General features: G+C 35.2%; 1 protein-coding gene across 3 annotated transcripts in view; it reads left to right on the forward strand.

The window, feature by feature from the left end:
• The window catches only part of ZNF451 (zinc finger protein 451), a 90,147-nt gene that overhangs the window by 57,746 nt on the left and 8,260 nt on the right, over nt 1-24,141 (forward strand). For 2 of the 3 annotated variants that reach the window (XM_038554411.1, XM_038554412.1), the window contains 6 exons: nt 299-446; nt 3,188-4,794; nt 7,987-8,130; nt 9,594-9,724; nt 11,280-11,466; nt 19,384-19,449. In XM_038554411.1, coding sequence (XP_038410339.1) covers nt 299-446; nt 3,188-4,794; nt 7,987-8,130; nt 9,594-9,724; nt 11,280-11,466; nt 19,384-19,449 — 2,283 coding nt within the window. The remainder of the gene's footprint in view (nt 1-298; nt 447-3,187; nt 4,795-7,986; nt 8,131-9,593; nt 9,725-11,279; nt 11,467-19,383; nt 19,450-24,141) is intronic. The other variant, XM_038554413.1, reaches the window with a different exon arrangement.

Here is a 24,141-nt window from a genome sequence, read left to right on the forward strand (position 1 = left end):
GGTTTACTTTGAGGAATGAAGAGAAACTTGGAAAGAAAACATTTATTTAGGATGATGTTTTTATGTATACATAATATCTGGGAAGTTGGGAAGAAATGAACTCTGCATTTAAGACTCAAATTTTGAGCATGAGTTCTGCATCTTTTGTACTTAAGGCTAGAAAATGACTTCCCTAGATTTTTATCACATATATATCAATCTTTTACTTATTCTACCCAATGTTGAGAAAATGAAGGGGAGGAAGGTTGGGTTGCTTTCTCCTCCAATCTTTGCAAATTAAGTTTATTTTGTTTTTCAGATGACCAGGGAATAGCACATCCAATATCATTTCCATCTTTTGCAAAGAAACTTCTGATTTCTCTGTGCAAAGATGTCCCATTTCAAGTTAAGTGTGTGGCCTGCCACCAGACACTACGTTCCCACATGGAGCTCACTGCCCATTTCAGGTTTGTACAAGTTTAGTCGGGCTGTAAAGGAATCCTGCTCTTTACCAGAGGAAAGATTAAACAAATACTTTTCTATTCCATGTTTCTCTGCTTTTAGAATGAGAATGTACATTAATCTGGAAATTAATCAAATTTAGCATAATGAGAGAAGTTAAAGATATGAAAAAAGTAGATTTGATATTGCTGTGAATGTAAAATGAACTAACAGTTCTATGTGTTTTTTTCTCTGTGTGTTATGTGAGTAGTGTGTATATAGGAGAGAAGCAGGTTAAAATAGAACATTGGCTTTACATCAGCCAGAATGGAAAGTATCATATCATATGAAAGATTAAATTGCAGTGAAAGGCCAAATTTATTAAATAATCATGGCTTTATAATGGAAGTTATCAAGCAATGTACAACCCACAGTGTACCTTTCACCCAACTTCAGTAATTAGCAAAACATGACTATCGTGTTTCATTTATATTGTCACCCCTTGCAAGTTGTTATTTCAGAGTTAAATCATGTCATCCTATCTGTAAATACTTCAATACTTCAATATGTAACTATAAATAAATAGTAAAGACTCTTCTTTTTTTTAATCCTATAATACTATTACCACACCTTAGAAATTGATACTAATCAATTTAATAGCATCGACTACTTAGTTATCAAATTTCCCCGATTATCTGAAGAAATTTTTTATTACACATTTGGGATGTTGGAATCATGATCCAAACAAAGTCTGTACATATTTTCTCCTTACTACTGTGTCTTTTCAGTCTGTTTTCCTGTTATACTATTAAAATGTATTAAAAGTTTGTATCTACTAAATGACAATTGCAATTATTTTCACAAACCTTCAAGAAAAATAGGTTCTCAATAAACTTGAGGCAGTAGAATATAATTACTTTGTATATACTCAGTGTAACTACTAAGTTTAATAGTCCTGGTTCTAACTTATATTCTAACTTGTATTTCATGAGTTGAAATCCTGGTTCTGCCTGCTATTTTTATTCTTAATTTTTTATTATGTAAAATTTCAACTGTATGAAGTCAACAGAATAGTATAATGAACTTCCATTTTACCCATTACCCCAGCTTTAATAATAATCAATGCTGCTTATATACTCCTTATTCCCCTTATTTTTAAAAGTTCTGTTTTTGAGATACAAATTAAATTCATTACAGTGTATACATCGTAACTTTTATGATTTTGCCATAATGGGTACATCTGTTAACCTATACTTTTATCATAATTTATCACCCTTCTGCGGAAAGTTCCATGTGTCCCTTCCCAGTCATTTCCCACCTTCTCACCCCTGCAGTCTCCATTGTGGTATTTTCCTGTACATTGTGGTATTTTCAGTACATTGTTCCTTTTTATTGGTAAGTAGAATTTTATTATATGAACTTAGCACAATTTGTTTATTCATTCTCATGTTGATGGACATTTGGATTATTTAGGATTTTTAGCTATTATGAATAAAGCTGTATATATTTTATACAAGTCTTCTTACGGACATATGTTTTCATTCATCTTGGATTAAATATCTAGGAGTGGACTTGCTGCAATCAAAGAGTAGATGTATATTTAATTTGATAAGGAACTACTAAATATTTTCCCAAAGTGTTTGTACCAACAAGGTATGAGAGTTCTAGTTACTCTGCATCCTTGCCAAGGTTTCGTATTGTCTTCTTCATTATAGCTGTTCTTTTGAGTGTCTCTTTGTGGTTTTAATCTGCATTTCCCTGATGAACAATGATGTTGGGTACTTTTTCATGTGTTTATGTCTTTTCATGAGCAGAAGCTTTTAATCTCAAGTATAACTTAGTGGTTTTCTTTTTATTGTTATTTTCTCTATCCTGAGAATCCTTTGCTTATTCTTGCTTCAGGAATATATTTTGTTTACTTCATTTTTTATGAAATTCAGTTTTTTTTAGCTTTTTTTTTAGCTTTTATATTTATTTCTGTAATCTATCACAAACAAATATTTGCTGATCTTTAAAACAACCAGAATTTTTTACTGATGATTCTCTGTTGTTTGTCCATTTTTTTTTTACTTTGTTCATTTCTGCTCTCTTTAAACTTTGGGCTTCATTTGCTTATCCATTTCTAGGTTCTTAAGGTAGCAGCTTATATTGACTTTAGACCTTTTTCTATATAAACATTTAAAGTTATAAATTTTCTTCTAAGCATTGCTTTACCCTCTGATTTTGATAAGCTGTTTTCATTTTCATTCATTTAAAAATATATTTTTTAAGATTTTATTTATTCATGAGAGACAGAGAGGCAGAGATGTAGGCAGAGGGATAAGCAGGCTCCATGCAGGGAGCCCAATGTAAGACTCCATTCTGGGACCCCAGGATCATGCCTTGAGCCGAAGGCAGACCCTTAACCACTGAGCCACCCAGGTGTCCCCATTTAAAAATATTACCTTTTCCCCTTTTTTCTGTGACCCTTAGATTTATTGAAAATTTTTTGTTTAACTTCTAAAGAGTTAAGGATTCATTTTCCAAATATTTATATGAATTTTTTAATCTTTTGATTCTAGTTTTACTATTCTAATATATGGAGTAGAAACAGACAATATAGGTAATACTCAGGTATTGTGAGTTGAAATTATTCTGTTATCTGCATTTTTATTGAAAAATATCTTTTAGTGCTTTCTGTATGCATTGTTTATAATTCCTGTTAAAAAGCAGAGGTACTGTATTTAGAAAGTACTTACGAAAGAGTTTATTTTTTTATCCAATTTAGAGTTCGTTGTCGAAATGCTGGTCCTGTAGCTGTAGCTGAGAAGAGCATTGCCCAAGTTGCAGAAAAATTCATAGTAAGAGGATATTGTCCAAATTGCAACCAAATCTTTATGGATGAAAACAGTACCCGAAATCACAAGCAGAATTCAGGGCACAAAATCCGAGTCATTACCTCAATGGAAGAATCAGTCTTACTTTATTGCCACATCAGTGAAGATAACAAACCTTCTTCTGACTTGCATCTATTGCTAGATCAGTCAAAATTTTCATCACTTAAGAGAACTCTGTCTGTTCAAGAATCGAGCTCACCAGATTGTACCACTGTTCCAAAAAAGATGAACTTAGAAGGTAGAAGCCATGAAAGTATGGTTTGTATTCAGAAAGAAAAGTCACTTGTAAAAACTTGGTTTTGTGAATGCCATCAACGATTCCCAAGTGAAGATGCAGTAGAAAAGCATGTATTCTTAGCAAACACAATGTGTTATAAGTGTGTGGTCTGTGGAAAGGTGAGTGAAGATTCAGGAGTTATCCGTTTACATATGAGCCGGATTCATGGAGGGGCACATTTAAATAACTTTCTTTTCTGGTGTCGGACATGCAAAAAGGAGTTGACAAGAAAAGAGACTATCATGGCACATGTGACTGAATTTCATAATGGACACAGATATTTTTATGAGATGAATGAGGTAGAAGGTGAAACTATGCCATCCTCTTCTACAACATTGGTGAATAATGTGACTGCTAAGAATCCTTCTTCAACTATTACTATTATTGATCATTCTCCAGCAAACAGTCCTCCCAGGGGTAAATGGCAATGCCGAATTTGTGAAGATATGTTTGATTCCCAAGAATGTGTAAAACAGCATTGCATGTCTTTAGCAAGTCATCAATTTCATAGATATAGCTGTGCCCACTGCAAAAAGACTTTTCACAAGGTAGAAACACTATACCGCCATTGCCAAGATGAGCATAACAATGAAATAAAGATTAAGTACTTCTGTGGGCTTTGTGATCTTATCTTTAATGTGGAAGAAGCATTTTTAAGTCATTATAAGGATCACCACAGCATAGATTATGTGTTTGTGTCTGAAAAAACTGAAACTTCAATTAAAACTGAAAATGATTTTCCGGTGATAGAGACCAGTAACCTGTTAACCTGTGGTTGCCGTGAGAGTTACATCTGTAAAGTCAACAGAAAGGAAGATTATAGTAGATGTCTCCAAATCATGCTGGATAAAGGTAAACTGTGGTTTCGATGCACCTTGTGTTCAGCAACAGCACAGAGCATGAGTGACATCAATACTCATATCCATCAAGTGCACAGAGAAGAAATCAGTGAGGAGGAAGAGGAGCAGCAGTATGTAATCAAGTGTGGCACCTGTACTAAAGCATTTCATGATCCTGAGAGTGCTCAGCAGCACTTCCATAGGAAACATTGCTTTTTACAGAAACCCAGTGTGGCTCATTTTGGATCTGAGAAAACAAGCCTGTACAAATTTGCTGCCAGTGCCTCACGTACAGAGAGAAAACCGAAACAGACAGTAAGCCATCCAAAAAATTTGGACGTGGAGAAAGGAGCTGAGAATGACCTAAGCTGTCAGAATATAGGTACGGCTTTACAACTCTAATGTCTGTGCAAATTTCACATGCTAATAGAGAAATATACACCTATTGTAGCCATCAGATTTGAGAAAGCTAATAATGATTTGATTTTGAAGAAACGGATGATTAATTACTGTAGTGTAACTTTTTAGGGATGTATATTCCTAAACACTAATAAATATTAATATCTAAATATTCAACTATTCTAAACTTTAGGGAACAAAGAACATATATATTAGCTTTAAACAATATGTTTAAGGTAACATTTTCTTTTACAGAAAGCATGGGGATTTTGAGAGATGATGGAAATTGATAGTCTTTCTGAAAGTCAGATTTGTTTTTTTTTTTTTTAAAGATTTATTTATTCATTTATGACAGACATAGAGAGAGAGAGAGGCAGAGACACAGTAGGAAGGAGAAGCAGGCTCCATGCTGGGAGCCCAACGCGGGACTCGATCCTGGGACCCCAGGACCGCGCCCTGGGCCAAAGGCAGGCGCCAAACCGCTGAGCCACCCAGGGATCCCCTGAAAGTCATGTATGAAAGTTATCCTGAACATTCAGATTCTTACCATTCAGATTTAGGTGCATTAAAAAAATTAGCCAAGTGAATTCTTTGTTGCTATTTTGACTTTTCTCTTCCTGTTGTTGGCTAATTATTTTTTTATTAAAAATATTTTTTTATTCCACTGTAACTAACATAGTAGTTTCAGGTGTACAATATAGTGATTCAACAATTGTATATAGTACTCCGTGCTCATTATGATCAAATGTACTTTTTTTTTTTTTTGATCAAATGTACTCTTAAGCCCTTTAACCTGTTTCATCCATTCTCCCCTCCTCTGATAATCATCAGTCTCTGTATTTAAGAATCTGTTCCCCCCCACCCCCAAAAAATAATGTTTTTTTTGTTTGTCTTTTTTCTTTGTTTTGTTTCTTAAATTCCACATGAATGAAGTCCTATGGTATTTGTTTTTCTAGCATTATACTTTCTAGATCCATCCATGTTGTTGAAAATGGCAAGATTTCATTCCTTTTTTATGGCTAATATTCAGTTTATAGATTATACACATACACCACATCTTCTTTATCCATTCATCTATCAGTGGACACTTGGCTATTGTAAATAATGCTGCAATTAACAAAGGGGTGCATATATCTTCTTAAATTAATATTTTTGTATTCTTTGGGTAACTAATCCCTAATAGAATTACTAGGTTATATGGCAATTGTATTTTTGATTTCAAGGAACCTCCTCTATATTGTTTTCCACAGTGGCTGTACCAGTTTTGCATTCCCACCAACAGTGTACAAGGGTTCTTTTTTTCCCCACATCCTCATATTTTGGTCTTATTCTATAAGTATGAGAAATCTTAAAGATCAGAATTCATATATTTTTGTTATGATTTTCTTGGAAGCAAAACTTTTACTTAAAGTTAAAATAGCAATTAGAATTAGAGTTACAAGTGGTAGCAAGAAACCAAGGAGAAAATTGAGGTATAGATAGATCTCTTTGTACTTATTCTAGACTTCTTTCTTGCACCATGGGATAAGATTAAGTGTGGAAGAGTGCAGTGTTTTTATTTTATTTAGAAGTATAATTTTAAGTGTAAATTCTTTTAAATATCTATCAGCTCTTGATAAATTATACAATGTATAGTGAGGACAATGAGGATATATGAAAATTTTGAATAGAATTATTTTTAAAGATTTATTTATTTGAGATAGAGAATGTGCGTGCACATGAGTGGGAGGGGCAGAGGGAGAGGGAGAAAGACAATCTCAAGCAGATTCAGTGCTGAGCACAGAGCCCAGCTCAGGGCTTGATCTCACGACCCTGAGATCACAACCTAAGCTGAAACCAAGAATCAGACACTTAACCAACTGTCACCTAGAGTAGAGTAAAACCTAGTCATTTTGGAAATAATTTAAGATATTAAGGTTTGTATTGCTACCACTAGAAACTTCAAGGCCTTATCAAGATAGAAAAGTATGAAAGAATTGAAAGGGGTAAAAAACAAGAGTTGGAGAATGGTGGAAGAGGAAAGAACCTAAGAGAACCAAGAAAGATATGTTTATGGTGGGAGGTGCTGGTGTGCTACCATTACCTCTTATGCACCACTTTATGGTAGCAGGGTTGTAGGTTATTTCATTTCTCCTCTAGGATTTTTAATCACATAGCTAGCAGGTTACTAATAAGTCTAGATTGGGAAAAGGACAAAACTGGTAGAAGGAGAAGTTCTTAACAGGCAACCTTGAAATTTTATTTTGATGGACAGTGCAAGGTTTTGGTTATTTGCCTCAAAACTTGGCCTTCTAGTTCTTCCAGTATATTATTATTTTAAAAATTGCTTATATAAATTATTTTTAAAGAAAGTCTTAGCTATAAGGATTTGGTAGTGGTGGGAGCAGTTTTGGAGGTAGTAGCAGCTATCATGATTTTGGCAATTACAACAATCAGTCTTGAAATTTTGGACCCATGAAAGACGAAAATTTTGGAGGCAGAAGCTCTGGCTGGCCTCTGTGGTGGTGGAGGCCAATATTATGCCAAACCACAAAACTAAGGTGGCTATGGCAGTTCCACAGCAGCAGTAGCTATGACAGTGGCAGAAGGTTTACTTACTGCCATGAAATAAAGCTTATTAGCAGGAGAAGAGCCAGAGAAGTGACAGGGAAGCTACAGGTTACAACAGATTTGTGAACTCAGCCAAGCACAGTGATGGCAGGGCCTTGCTGCTATGAAGAGACATGTTCTAGACAATACTCATGTGTATGGGCACAAAACTTGAGGACTGTATTTGTGACTAATTATATAACAGGTTATTTTAGTTTCTGCTCTATGGAAAGTGTAAAGCATTCCAACAAAGGATTTTAGTGTAAATTTTTTTTTTTTTAACACCCATGCTGTTGATTGCTAAATGTAACCATGACACTGAATAAATATGTATTTTTTTTAAAAAATCAGAAAAAGAAAGGCAGGCTTAGGGTCAATAGCATTTATATATAGAATAAAATTTTTTGAAAAATGTTCAGAATATTTTTTATCTGGTGTACCTATACTGTATTGTACAAGTTTGGGCTTCATGAAAAGGTTTAGAAATTAATATTTTGTATATTCTCTAGTATCTTTTAAACTTGACCAATTAAAATGTTTTTAGCTAATTCTTACCAAATTCAGGTTAATATTTCTCTCTTCTCAGATGAAGAAGTTGTTGAACTTCCAGATTTGGATTATCTGCGAACCATGACTCATATAGTCTTTGTAGACTTTGATAACTGGTCAAACTTTTTTGGTCATCTACCAGGACATCTTAACCAAGGAACATTTATTTGGGGTTTTCAAGGTATGGTTGATAAGGAAAACATTTGAGATGATACCCTCTTCTTTTTTCCATTAGAATATGTTTCATGTTAAAAGGACTGCTCTTGAACCTTCCTGATTAGAACATACAAACTTAATTAGAATATGGTCATTTTGCATTATAGCTACTCTGCTAGAATATGTTTCTCTTTACATTTCTCTGTAATAAATATTAACTCTATTTGGTAACCTAAAGTTTGTGGATCACTAGATACATATTTCAAAAGCTTTTATTCAGTATCTACAATATGCTAGGTACTGTGCTTGGCATTAACCTGTGCTTACTGATTATTATGTTTATCTCCTTTTTAATTTTTTTATTTTTTTAAGATTTTATTTATTTATTTTTATTCATGAGAGACACAGAAAGAGAGAGAGAGAGAGGCAGAGACCTAGGCAGAGGGAGAAGCAGGCTCCCTGCAAGGAGCCCGATGTGGGACTCGATCCCGGATCCCGAGATCACACCTTGAGACAAAGGGAAACGCTCAACCACTGAGCCACTCAGGTGTCCCGATCTCTTTTTTTTCAAATATAAGGAAGTATTGTGAGAAGTTTATTTTTTTCAGAGTATAAAACTAATAAATAGTACTGTTCTTTTGAACTCCGTTAGTTGGGCCTCATGGCTACAGAACTAGTATGATTTTCAGCATTCCATAACTGCCCCTACAGTTCATCCTTATTGTTCATAAATGTGCAGCTTCATTTAAGTATCTCTCTACAAACCACTGACCAAATGGAGAGAGACTTCTTTGGTTTATAGAAGTTTACTATAGTGAACATCCAGAAAATTTCATGTTTGATAGGAAACAACATATAAAGAGAAGGATTGGATTTAAGATACAAATATACTGACCTGGTTAAGTTATCCAGTATAGTCTTTTAGTAAATTTAGCTTTGCTGATTGCCCATAATTTCTATCCACTGAGTAGCCTTGATGTACTTTTTTTTAAGATTTCATTTATTTATTCATAAGAGACACACAGAGAGAGGCAGAGACATAGGCAGAGGGAGAATCAGGCTCCGTGCAGGGATCCCAATGTAGGACTCCAGGATCACACTCCTAGCTGAAGGCAGACGCTCAGCCGCTGAGCCACCCAGGTGTCCCAGCCTTGAAGTATTTGTGAAAAAATCACTAATACGGTTTTATAGAATTATACCATTCATAGACTTTCCACACATACTACTTTTGTTTCTTACTAACATACCTATATGTTTCCAGATGAATAGGCAGATTCAGCAAGTCGACCTCTTTTGCCAAGATTGTAAAGCAACAAAATTGTGATACCAGTACTAGAACTGAGTTCTGCATTCTAATCTAGTGCATACCCTCTAGAAAAACTTTTCTCTTGTGTTTTTTTTTTTTTTTGATTAAGCTTTCAGTTGTATCTAGTGTTCTGTTCTTATTTTCTGTTTGACAATCATATATGCCTTTTCTAAAAATCATAGGAGGAAACACCAATTGGAAGCCTCCCCTCAACTGTAAGATCTACAATTACCTGAATAGGATTGGGTGCTTCTTCCTTCATCCTCGTTGTAGTAAAAGAAAAGATGCTGCTGATTTTGCTATCTGTATGCACGTGAGTGATTGTTTTATTCAAAATCTAATGTCAGTCTAGGACCTACTTAGAATTTCTTTTCCACTTGGATCATAATGACACCACAGAACATTCTTCAATTCTGTATTTTTGTATAATACTTTCTGTATCAGGTTCTACTTATGACTAATGAGGGCGAGGGCCCATATCATATTTACTGCTTTTCTTCAATTCCTAGCAGACTGTCACCTACTCATTGTAGAACCTTAATTATTTATAGAATAATGATCAAGAGATGACATTGTACTTGAGGTATGCTAAGATACTTTCACAATTTGACATCTCTGAAATTGGAAGGCACCTTAACAATCACCGTTGACCTAGATGGGATTTTCATTTGCTTTTGTGTCTGCCAGTCACCTAGAGAAACTACCAACCTGAGACCCATTTTAAATTCAGTTCTCTGCTTAAGGATTTACATGTCACACTAATAACATGAATTTACTCTGCAAGTTTGTTTTTTGGGTTTTTGTGTGTGTGTGTCTGTTTTAAAGCTTTTTATATATGTATGTATGTATGTATTTTGAGAGTGAAGAGGGACAGGGAGAGAGAGAGAGAGAATCTTAAGCTCCACAAAGGGCTCCGTCTCACAACCATGATGTCATGACCTGAGCCGAAATCAAGAGTCAGACTCTGAACCAAATGAACCACTTTGGGACCCCTTGAGTCTTTTTATTTATTTAAGTAATCTCTTCACCCAACATGGGGCTTGAACTCATGACTCCAAGACCAAGAGTCTCATGATCTGCGGTCTAAGCCAGCCAGGCACCCTGTCTGCAAACTTGTTGGCTGCTGCTTACAGTTTAAACCACAAGATGGGGCACCTGGGTGGCTCAGCAGTTGAGCATCTGCCTTTGGTTCAGGTTGTGATCCCGGGGTCCCTGGATCAAGTTCTGCATCAGGCTCCCTGTGGGGAGCCTGCTTCTCATTCTGCCTGTGTCTCTGCCTCTCTATGTCTCTCATGAAAAAATAAATAAAATCTTAAAAAAAAAAAAAACCACAAGACCTTTTCTTTTCCATTTATTCAGTGTACCAAGATTAAATTATGCAAATTACTTTGCTTTTTTCTCTCTATGGCAGATTTATTTCTTATTTACCCTTTAAATTAAGTGTGTAGCCCTTATAACATTCCAGCTTTATGTGAGGACATCCTGTTTAACTTCTTTTAACTTACTTGTTTTTCTTTTTTGAGTGGCACATAAAAGATTTGATAATTGATAGCATTTTACGTTTGATTAAATGTGGCATATTTTATTTATGAAGGAGAGCTTTATATCATACTTTGTAGGAGCTAAAAAACCAGCTAAATATAGCTTTCTAGGTGTGCTTGGCTGGCTCATTCAGGGGAGTATGTGACTCTTGATCTCAGGATTGATTTTGAACCCCATATTGGGTGTAGAGATTAATTTTAAAAATAATAAAATCTTAAATAAATGAGTGTATCTTTCTAGGCATGTGTTCATTCTGAAATAGATGTAACTTAATTTAAACCTCAAGTGCTGATTTTTATCAACATATGCATTTTGTTCCAACTTAGGCTGGCCGTCTAGATGAACAACTACCCAAGCAAATTCCTTTCACCATCCTCTCAGGAGATCAAGGTTTTCTGGAGCTAGAGAATCAATTTAAGAAGACTCAGAGGCCAGCACATATACTAAACCCTCACCATTTAGAGGGAGATATGATGTGTGCCTTGTTAAATAGCATATCTGATACCACCAAAGGTACGCAGCTGCAGTCACAGTGCAAACCACCCAAGAGGAGGAGACTTCACTGCTGAGAGAAACCAATAAACTGCTGTCCACTAGTGGAACTACTGGCTGCTTTCTAAAGCATCATGCTCTCATATCTATTTTTTCCTTTTCTCTCATTCTTTAGTGTTTTAGAAGAAGGATGATTTCATAATTTTCTGGAGCCTTTTCTGATCTAATAGATAAAATCTGTATTCATGTATATAAAATACATATTTGTGATTTGAAATATGTCAGTAGAGTTTTGCAAAGCTCAATCCAAATTTTCAGTTTTTAAGATGCAAATTTAACTTCACTTTTTCAGAAAACTAATTGCTTATAGGATAAACAAGAAAGCAATAAATAATAATATGCCAAAAATAGAAACAATTTTAAGAGATTGGCAGGAACAAAAATGAAGTCCTGAGAAGATCTTTAATTCCTTAAAAGGGGTAGACCTCCTATCCTATTCCCAGGATTTACACACTCTTCTCTAACTTTTTGCTATTGTTGAGTGAAAATACGTGCTGATGGTCAGTTTCACTAACACGTATTTAAGAAAAGTTGCAATTCTAAGAATTCAGATGAGTTTTTTCATAAGTTCTGAAATAAATGTGGATAGAAGAATAAATTTTTAAATATACTAATGGTTTGCAGCCATGAATAAGATTTGAAGATTTTGATGAATTACCTCAATGAAAAACTATTTTTGGCATTTTTACTCTATGCTCTAAGTTTTCCAACTCTCCTCCTAGCTATTTTTTTCTTTCAGCATTTTTGGAGCCACATTTCAATTGAAAAACCCGCCCTGAAGAATTTTACTCTCATCACTGAATTACAGTGGATCAATTTACTTCTGCACAGTTAGGAATCATTAGTCTACTAGCCCAACTCTTCTTTAAAGGAAAATCAACTCTGTTTTGCATATTTGTGTCACAGCTTAGTACTGAATTTTTTATCTTCCTATTCTGTAATTTTTGTTTTCATCTCTTTGCTTATCTTTGGTTGATGCCTTTTTTTTTTTTAATGATGTACTGGTTACTTTTATGCTTATTCTTTTCTTTCTTTTTGTTTTTTATTTTCTTTTTATTGGAGTTCAATTTGCCAACATAACATAGCACCCAGTGCTCATCCCATCAAGTGCCCCCCCGCCTTTTTTTTTTTTTTTTTATCTTTTTCTTTTACTCTTACCATCCGTTCCCTAGTCCCTAACATCTACTTAATATCCTGTAAAATCCTTAAATTTTAATATTTGCCACCCAAGGCCAACCCTTTTTTCCTTCTATGCTACTGCTTTGGGGAGCATTTCTTTTGTAATTGTCACTGTGAAACCTGCTAGGATTTGCTTTTCTTACCAACTTTATTTGGAATGAGAGCTGCATATAAGTAGGTCTGCATGGGTATTTTAGGGTTAGAGGTAAGGTATAGGTTATTGTTACAAGCTGATTGTTTCCCTATGAGTACCCCTTATGTGCTATTTTTTTTAATCGTTCATTCATATTCAGTGCTCTTTTAAATTTAGTGCTGTTTGGGGGGCACCTGTGTATTTTATTCTGAATTTTTGTGAAATACAGATATTGTACAGTGCATAAAGAAGGGCATGGGCTTTGTTTTGGTTTGAATGCTAACTTTGCTGCTTCCTTGCTGTGTGATTTCAGGCAAGTTACTCAACTTCTTCTGACCCTCACTTTTTATATCCAAAAAATCATAAGAATTAGTGATATGTATAAAGTGTCTAGCACAGCATATAAAGTATTATAGGTGCTCAATAAATAGCTATTTTTATTATTACTGTCATAGGAAGAAAGTATGATTCCTAGCCACTATTTTTATTTCCAGTAGTTCTTACTGTGGTAAAATATACAGAACATAAGACTTACCATCTTAACCATTCTGAAGAGTTACTTCAGTGGTGTTACCTGCTTTTACAGTTTGTGCAGCCATCACCATTTTCAGAGCTCTTTTCATCTTGCAAAACTGAAACTTTATACCCATTAAACAGTAACTCCCCAGCAAACCCCACTCTACAGCAACCCCCAGCAAACACCATTCTATAGTATTTTGACTAAGTAGTTCATATGAGTGAGATCATACAGCATTTGTCTTTTCATGGGTAGCCTATTTCACTTAGCATAAAGTTCTCAGGTTTCATCTGTGTTACAGCAAATGTCAGAATTTCCTTCCTTTTTAAGGCTGAATAATACTGTTTTATGTATAGACTTTATTTTGCTTTTCCACTTATCCATCAATGGATACTTGCATTGTACCCATGTTTTTAGCTATTGTAAATAATGCTGCTGTCAACATAGGTATACAAATAATCTCTTGAAGACCCTGCCTTTATTTCTTTTGAGTATATACCAAGAAGTGGAATAGCTGGATCATATGCTAGTTCTATTTTTAATTTTTTGAGAAATTACCATACTGTTTTCCATAATGACTATATTATTTTACTTCCCTACCAAGAGTGTACAAAAGTTCCAGTTTTTCTACATCTTTGCTAACACTTGTTATTTTCTAGGTTTTGTTTGGTTTTGATGATAGCCATCCTAATGGGTGTGAAGTGGTATCTCATTGTGGTTTTGGTTCCCATTTCCCTAATGATTAGTGATGTTGAGCGTCTTTTCATGTGCTATAGCCACTACATTTTAAAAGTAATGAAAATTACTAAGTGGCCAATGATGTATATAGTCCTTAAATCATGTTTCATTTAGACCTAGATTTGAAGATGCTTTTGTAACTAACTCTAAAATTCAAAAATGTAAGTTATACTGAATCACAGTATGTTCAGATTCCGTTTAAGACATATTTTTTTCTTTATGGGAGACTTAAAGATATCAAATTGCTTAGTAATGAACCTTATAATGAGAAAATCAAAGAACAGTCCTTGGATAACTATTCCATCATCTTTCCTAACAAATGGCTTTGTAAATACTAGAATAATATTTGTTTAAAAATGATATTTGACATATATTGGGACTTACAAATTTTTCCCAATGTCTACAAATACTCTAATTCTTCTTGGACCATTAGGCACTTTTGGTTACTGCAAGAATGCCAGGATAACTCCTTTCTTCTAGCCTGTTAGCACAGTGTTCCTTTCTTCAGATTTGACAACCAGTTTCTTAAGGCAGTGTGGTTTAGGGTGGAAATTAGTAGACCTTTTCAAGAATCTGACAAAGAGCTTTCTATGTTTCTTTCCTCAAAAATGAACATTTATATACAATATCACATACAATTTCAGGGGATCTGTGGTCTCAAGGCTCCTAGTTACCAACCAACTCACAAAACTCTCTTTAGGATCCTAATGACAAAAATTCATACTGTAAATAAAATAGAGTGAATACTTCTCTCATATTAATCATTGATTTAGAGACAGTCTGCTGAGTTTTCAGTTTTTTAAAAATCTACCATAGCACAGATGAATGATAGCAGTTTTGAACTTCTTAGTTCTTTAACTTTTCAGAAATTTTCCATTATTAAATGGACCAGAAAGTGATAGTATACTGGAGCTTCCTATATAAACAAGGAAGATTCTGTTGAATAGTATCATGAAAATCATGATTATGTAGTGTCTTACTTTTAGTCTTTGCCAGTTTTTCAGTTATTTGAAGGTTTTTTTTTTTTTTCAGGAGGTATTTATCTCAGTAAAAATATAGATAGATATTCAGAGTGGCTGGTTCCATATAAGAACGTCCAGTCAGTTTGCCATAAGGTTTTGCTTTTTTGCTTGGTATGGAAGGAACAGCTAAATAGCTTTATTATGGGTGCTTTTTATTTTTTTTTATTTTTTATTTATTTATTTATTTTTTTCAATATTTTTTTTAATTGTTATTTATTTATGATAGTCACAGAGAGAGAGAGAGAGGCGCAGAGACACAGGCAGAGGGAGAAGCAGGCTCCATGCACCGGGAGCCCGACGTGGGATTCGATCCCGGGTCTCCAGGATCGCGCCCTGGGCCAAAGGCAGGCGCCAAACCGCTGCGCCACCCAGGGATCCCTTATGGGTGCTTTTTAGATCTCTGACTTAGGCTGAATCAGTTACTCTTGGCAGCAAGGTTAGCTTTAAACTAAGTTTGAGATTTGAATGTGTCGTGGCTTTTTTCCTATAAATTCTCTCCTTAGGATTTCAGCCCTAGGTAGCATTTTAATTACAACTATAATAAACGTATATAAATCCCTGTAGAGATATTTTTAAACCACTATTAATTTGTCCTTAATTGACACCTTTGGCCCCCTTATCCTTTATCAGTTCTGTTTCCTATTGTACTCACAGTTTTAGAACTTGCCAAGATACATAGATCCTTTCTAGTAATTCTAATTAGAGGAGCCAGGTAGACTTTCTCTTTATTTAGATCTTTTACATTTTATTCACAGTATATGTTCATTCTAATTCAAGACTCACATTCCAAAGATATGGATATAATTTGTCACTTAAATGTTTTAAAGAAGAGGGGCACCTGAGTAACTCGGTTGAGCTACCGACTCTTGGTTTTGGCCAAGGTCATGATCTTGGGGTCATGGGATCCAGCCCCAAGTTGGTTCATTGCTGAGTGCGGAGTTCTTGCTTATCCTCTGCTCCTTTCCCTTTCTCCCTGCCCATGCCCTTTTTTTGCTCTCGCTCTTAAATAAAGTATTCGAATGTATTTTTTTAATTTTTTGTTTAAGGATTTTGAGAGAGAGCACAAGCAAGGGGGAGAGGCTTAGGGAGAAGAAGAAATAGACTTCCCTTTGAGCAGGGAGCCCGATGTTGGCTCCATCTCAGGGCCCTGGATCTTGACCTGACCCAAAGGCAGATGCTCAACCAAGTCACCCAGGCACTCCTTTAAATGTTTTTAAGAAGAGAAAGAGGGTGTGCCTGGGTGGTTCATTTGGTTAAGCATCTGACTTGATTTCAGCTCAGGTTTAGATCTCAGGGCCATGATTTCAGGCCCAGGTTGGGCTCCATTCACACCCAGTGTGGAGCCTACTTAAAAACTCTTTTTCTTTTAATAAAAAAAAAAAAAATAGAACAAAATTTCTTATTTAAGAGAGGCACGGGAGAGGGCCAGAAGGAGAGAGAGAGCATCTTAAGTAGACCACACCCAGCAGTGAGCCGAAAGCGAGGTGGAACTCCCCATCTCACAACTCTGAGGTTATGACCTGAGCTAAAATCAAGAGTCAGATGCTTAACCAACTGAGCCACCCACTCTCCCCAAAAGGGAACTAATCTTTATTGAGGGCCTACAATGTGTCACTGTGCTAGCTCCTTTTTATGTTTGTAATGTTTAAAGATGTTTAAAAACATGTTTAAAGAATAATTTCTGGGACGCCTGGGTGGCTCAGAGGTTGAGTGTCTCTGCCTTTGGCTCAGGGCATGATCCTGGAGTCTGGGATCCAGTCCCACATCAGGCTCCCTGCATGGAGTCTGCTTCTTCCTCTGCCTATATCTCTGCCTCTCTCTGTTTCTCTCTGTGTCTCTCATGAATAAATAAATAAAATCTTTAAAAAAATTTTTTTTTAAAGAATAACTTCCACATGTTATTCTCTTTGCAACGCTTTGAGATAGGATGTGTTAGATTTTCGCATTTCATAGGTGAGGGAGTAGAGGTCCAGAAAGGTTCAAATGAACTACCTATGGCCAGCCACACAAGTATTTTTCTCTTTATCAGTACTTTATCAGTACTCTTTATCAGTTCTTGTTTTGTTTTGTTTTTTGTTTTTTTAATTTTTATTTATTTATGATAATCACACACACAGAGAGAGAGGCAAAGACACAGGAAGAGGGAGAAGCAGGCTCCATGCACCGGGAGCCCGACGTGGGATTCGATCCCAGGTCTCCAGGATCGCACCCTGGGCCAAAGGCAGGCGCCAAACCGCTGCGCCACCCAGGGATCCCTGTTTATCAGTTCTTTATCAGTACTTTATCAGTTCTCTTTATCAGTATCAGTATCTCCTACTAAGGCCGAGGCTTTAACTGACAAAAATACCTGGTTTTATAATGTAGAGAATTTAGTGTAGATTATTGACTCTAATCATTTCCTTGAAAAATAAAGGTAATGAGTCATTTTGCTGCAGTGTTTGTATAAAGGTACCAAATATAAGAATTTTAAAAAATATAACATTTAGACAGATGCATAGCGGGGGGAGGCAGAAAATAAAAGGTTTGATTGTGGTTTCTGGTATTGCTGATTATATATTAAACATAGCCAAGGAAAGTGATCACTGTAAGTTCCCTTTTATCTCATAATTAAACAAAGGAACCCTATTTCAGCCCTACTTTTCAGTGTCTGAATTTCTGCATTACCATTCTTTACTATTTCATTGGTGACGATTGCTTATATAAAAAATTTTGGGGATCCCTGGGTGGCGCAGCGGTTTGGCGCCTGCCTTTGGCCCAGGGCGCAATCCTGGAGAACCGGGATCGAATCCCACGTCGGGCTCCCGGTGCATGGAGCCTGCTTCTCCCTCTGCCTGTGTCTCTGCCTCTCTCTCTCTCTCTCTCTCTGTGACTATCATAAATAAATAAAAATTAAAAAAAAAATAAAAAAAAAATAAAAAATTTTGTGGGCTCTTAAGTATCACAGAACTTGGCCATATCTTGTAGCTTAGTTGAAGAATATTGATTTATGTAAAATTTTCTTTTTAAAAACACAGTTTTGTGTGTTCAGTTAGTTATAGTTCTTTAGTAATTAAACATCTTGAAGTTTTATGTAAAGTATTAACTGACTTGGAGTTTTTTTTCTTAGGTATTACAAGGATGAGCTTGAACATAGGCTTGTTATGAATTAGTGAATTCAGACTGAAAACGGGTTTTACAATGCTTTGAAATAATTTTTGTTGAATTTGAATGCCACAGTACCTAGGACTTTGTCGTGTCTGTTTGCTTTATTTCTTCATTTTGGAATGAATGGGTGGAAGAAAGTATTAAGTATGGTTGGTATCTGTAGAGTCATACCAATTACACAAATTTGTAAAGTCATATTAGATATTGAACATAAAAGTTCACCCATGCTGTGAAAATGCAGCTAGCATCATACTCTATCCAGGAGACGTTATATGAAAGAATTGTTGAATTTAATTTAAAAAGTCTGTCTGCCTTGTATATAATAGATTGTTTAAACAAATAGTATTTTTGCTGGAATGGGCAAAAGATGACTTAAAACAAATTTTTGCAGCAAAGAAATTAAGTGGAAATATAGTGGTTTTTTTAGAAATACTTTAAAAATCTTTATTTTTTTACATATTTTCCACAGAATCAAATATGTCCATATGACTTATATTGTTATTTAAACCCTGATTCAGTCACTATGACATATATATTGATTAAAATGTAGTTAAAGTGATAAATCCAATATTTGGTCACTGGACCAAATTTTAGGTGACTTTTGCAATACCTGATCAGTCATGTCCTTTTTATAGACCTAGGCCTTTTATGAAAGTATAAAAAATGTCAGGTAAGTGAGCTTGTGCCATGAAAGAGGCATTGCTAATTTAAACCTATGGTTTCTATAGCAATGAATGCAAGATTTTCAAAGTAAGAGTTATCTCACCATTTTTAAAAACTTTAAGATTTCATGAACTTTGGCATTTATTTGCTAGATTTAAACAAGCATACTAGCTTTTCTTAATTTCCAGGTTTTTTTTAATAATAGAATTTTATATTTCATCAACAGTTGTGCTCAAAGAAATTTTCAGATAAGGTGTATATAGAGATAAAATTTGAATTGACTATTTCATTAGATTCTTTTTCCCCCTTTGATTTAAGTAGTATTTGGTAAGCATTTTAAAAAAGCAAACCTACAAGGAAAGTAGTCTAATAGTAAGCTTGGGCAGGAAGAAGTTATTGAAAATAATATTGTTCGAGAGTACATAATTTGTGGCACAATAACTTTCAGAAATACATTTGCATTTATTGATTCTGCCTTACAGAGTGTGACAGTGATGATAACCTGGGTATAAAAAATACTTCAATAGAAGAATTGAGATCCACAGAAGGTAATTTAATGAAGTTAATCCTTTTCCTGCTTGACTATATCTCTGTTTTTTTAATTGCTTCCTCTCTTGCCTCTTCACCGATTCTTCACCTTCACCTATTCCCTTCTACCCCTGATTTCAAAAACATTGTTTCCTTATTTAAAAGAGAGTTTGCATTTTCTCATGTGGGATGACTTGGGACAAAAGCCTAAAATACTTTCTGACCCTTTGCAGAAAATGTTTGCTAAATTAAGAATATTAAAAGTTAAGCGGTAGAATTATGAAAACAAGCACTTATATCTGAACATAATAGACTGTTTCTATAAATTAATTTTTTAAAAGATTTTATTTATGGGGGAGGGGGGCAGAGACACAGGCAGAGGGAGAAGCAGGCTCCATGCAGGGAGCCTGATGTGGGACTTAATCCCGGGTCTCCAGGATCAGGCCCTGGACTGAAGGTGGCGCTAAACCATCCAGGCTGCCCTTTTTCCTCCTCCTTAAAGGAGAAAGCTATTTTCTTCCATAGGTTAAAAAGAACTTTTTAATATTAACCTCATATCAAGTAATTTCCTGGCTGTACCACTATTTGGTTATGTCATATGCACCTTTATTTACTTTGGTTTTTACATAACAGACTGTGTTTTATAATAACCATGGGGAAAAACATAATAGTGATTTTAGAGAATAGTTTAAACTTTACTGAAGAATTGGAGCCATTATACAGGCATCTCTAACAATAAAGGACAACAGTAAAAGCCTTAATATACATTAGGAAAGTATTTGTTGTTGGAGTTTTGAGAGTGGAAATGTGGAGGCTAGAAAGTAGGGAGGAAAATTGGCTAAGCAAGCACAGACAGAATGGCGCAGATGATTTGTTTTCTGTATATTTGCTTGATCTCTCACGTAATGCAATTAGTTTAATTAAGAGCCTACTAGAGGGGCAGCTTCTCTCTCTCTGTCTCTAAATAAATAAAATATTTTTTAAAAAAAAGCCTACTAGAGCTTTGTGCTATTAGGAGTTTGGGAATTTGAATCTAGCACTGAAATTTATGCATCCATTCAATGAAGTAGAAAACTCTAATCTTTCTTATAGCCAAATTCAGTGGTTAAACAAAGTTGGCAGTAAATCTGCAGCCTAATTAGAAACAATTTTGGCCAATTTGTTTTCCCAACATGGTTTTTCAAGGTCTGGCTCACTGCTTAGTAGCAACATGATCATGGGTTAAACAAATGAAAGAATTTTTGTGAGTTAGAAAAACACCTGCCACCTAAGTTGTTTATCAAGGCCACTAAAAGATAAACACCATTGAGCATCTAAGTAATTCAGACTTGGCACCCTTTATTAGCCACTTATGACTAATCCATGGAAGATTGTACACAAAATGATAATTTTTAAATAACTACTTTTGGGAAGTCTTCACAGTTTTTATGGTTCCTAGCAAACCTAGGAAATCTGAGATATGTATAACGCAATGTGTACCAGAGTTTCTAACATTTTGTTATCCATGTTATTCTATGATTAGAGTTTTTACATTTTTGTGATTCTTTAGTTTGGCAAAAGGATTACTTTTATTAAAGAATTCAAGAAAAGATACTTTAAATTTTTAACTAGTTGTCATATGAAGTAGGAAAAACCAACTTGAAAAATCAAAGTGTTATATGTGTGCTCTATTTTCTGATGTTTTATATAAATAAGAGAGACACAATGTTCTATATAAGTTAAGGAATATGGTCTCCTCCACAGTTTCCTCTGGTACCATTCTTTTACCCTTTTTCCCAACAAGAACTAGCTCAAATATCCTCATTTCGGTTGAACCATAAAGAATTGACATTTTGTAGATATTTTTGTATAGTCAGTACTTGTAGATTTATCATCTTTAGGGAAAGTTAATTACTGCCTTCTCTTGATTCCTTCTGTATATATACCAAGTAGATTTAAAATTATTGTCTTGTCCCATTTAGAAGTAGGATCATGTTTGTTGTTGTTTTTATTTCAGTAGCACCTAGTATTTGGCACTAAATAATTGTTTGTTGAAGAATAAACTTGTAACAAACTCAGAACACATTAAAGCTACCAGGACTTGTCTCTTTATAGTTGTTAGATAAGGAACAGAGGCCATTTGGCTAGGAGAAGAGTTGGTGATTTTGTTGACCCTACACCATGTAAGCAAAGTTATATTTTAGTCCAGATCTAGTAGCAAAACTCAAAAAGGTTTAAATAACTTCTCAAGCCTCTTTTCATTCTTTCCCTTCCCAGCACAACACTGTAAATGCCCAGTAGTAGCAAGAGGCAGTATAAATCTGCTTGTGATTTTTTTTGCCAAGAGAAATGGTAGTTCCCCTATCTGCCGTCCATTCCCACCACCATAATTTGTTTCATTCTTTGTTCTCTGTAGACCAATGTCTGACTACCTGTGCCAATCATAAAGATCCTCTATAATCTATTTTGTATATCAGAGGAAATAGGGACCACATAGTGTGGTGGTGTAGAGTGCAGACTTTGGATTCAGGACTGCTCTGCTGTCATATAATATTGGGCAAGTCATTCCTAATTTTTAAAAAAGTTAATACTAATATACCTACCTTACTAGAATAATCTGGTACATGGTAAACAGTGCATGTATTAGTTGCCACTGCTGTTACTGTGATTTTGATCATCATTATTACCATTATTCACTGTTACTTGCATCTAAGGCCTGCTTTGGAGAATGGCTACTTAGAGATATCTTCACTCAAACCACTAGAAAAAAAAAAAACAAAACAGCTTTATGTAGATGGTTGCCAGTACAAAACCATCTTTCTGTAAATGTCAGTGATTTGCCTTAGAGTTTCTTAAATTTATGGCAGTCATCATATAATTAATCTTATAAATAGTAAAACATATCGACAGGATAAGAGAGAAAAGTCTAATCATAACAACTCTTCTTTTTTTTTTTTATTTTTATTTATTTATGATAGTCACAGAGAGAGAGAGAGAGAGAGAGGCAGAGACACAGGCAGAGGGAGAAGCAGGCTCCATGCACCGGGAACCCGATGTGGGATTCGATCCCGGGTCTCCGGGATCGCGCCCTGGGCCAAAGGCAGGCGCCAAACCACTGCGCCACCCAGGGATCCCCATAACAACTCTTCTAAACATTAAGTAATTTGCCTTCAGAATCACAATCTCAAAATGAAGAGGCATGATTCACGTGTAACCTGAGGCAGACACATACTTTCCACAAATGTTCCTTATTTCTTCATAGAGCTTTCAGTTACTTTCAGTTATTGTCTAATGTTCTTTCATTTCAACCTGAAGGATTCCTTTTAGTATGTCTTGTAAGGCTGGTTTGCTAGTAACAGACTTCCTTAGCTTTTGCTTGTGTGGGGAAGTCTTCATTTCTCCATTCTTGAAGACTGGCTTTGCCGGATGTAGAATTCTTGATTTACACGGTTTTTTTTCCCCTACTACTTGAAATATGTCATCTCATTGCCTGCTGGCCTGTGTGGTTTGATGAGAAATAAGCTATTAATCTTTCTGAGAATTTGTCATACATGATGAGTTGCTTCTCTCTTGCTGTTTTTGTCATTTTTGGCTTTTGGCAGTTTGACTATAATGTGTCTCAGTGTGGTTCTCTTTCAGTTTCTTGGAGTTTGTTGAGCTTCATGGATGTGTAGATTTGTATCTAACATCAAACTTGAGACATTTATTTTCATTACTTCTTCAGATATTCTTTCTGCCCCTTTCTTCTCCTTCTGGGACTCCCATAATATATCTTATTGCATTTGATGGTACTCCACCAGTACCTCTGCTTGCTTTTTTCCATTTTTCATTCTATCTTCAAACCATATAAATTGTCCTGTCTTCAAGTTTGCTGATTCTTTTTTCTGTGTGCTTAAATTTGTTAAACTTCTGTCATGAATTTTTCATTGTAGTTGTACTTTTCAGCTCCAGAATTTCAATTTGATGGGTTTTCGTAATTTCCATCTCTTTATTGATATTCCCATTTTGTTCATACATTGTTTTCCTGATTTCTTTTAGTTCTTTGTCCATGGTTTACTTTCGCTCTTAGAACATACTTAATATAGTTGGTATAAAGTCTTTGTCAAGTCCAATGTATAGGCTTTCTCAGGGACAGTTTAACCCAATTTTTTTCTTTTTTTTTTTTTTTGTCCCTTTAAATGGGCCATACTTTCCTGTTTCTTTGTGGGTTTTTTGTTGTTGAAAACTGGGTATGCAGATACTATAGTACCTCTATAAATCATATTCTATCTCTTCCCCAGAGTGCTATAACTGTTGAAGGCTGCAGTTGTCCCTTTTTTTACTTACTTTTCCAAACTACAGTTGACCTTTAAACAACATAGGGTTGGGTCACTGACACCCCTCCCACATACAGTCAGAAATTTATTTATGATTTTTAATTTCCCCAAAACATAATTACTACTAGCCCACTTTTGACTGGAAGCCTCACCAATAACAAACTGTTGATTAACACTTACCTTGTAGGGGTGCCTGTCTGGCTCATTTGGTTCAGCATCTAACTCTTGATTTTGGCTCAAATCATGATCTCAGGGTCCTGGGATTGAGCCCTGAGATAGTCACCATGGTTAGCAAAGAGTCTGTTTGAGTTTCTCTCTCTCTGCCCCTCCTCTTAGTTGCTCATGCACGCACACATTCTTTCTCTCTCTCTCTCTCAAAATAAATAAATCTTTTTAAAAAATAGTCAATACAGGGGT

Source organism: Canis lupus, chromosome 12, assembly GCF_011100685.1.
Source record: "Canis lupus familiaris isolate Mischka breed German Shepherd chromosome 12, alternate assembly UU_Cfam_GSD_1.0, whole genome shotgun sequence".
Taxonomy (NCBI): domain Eukaryota; kingdom Metazoa; phylum Chordata; class Mammalia; order Carnivora; family Canidae; genus Canis; species Canis lupus.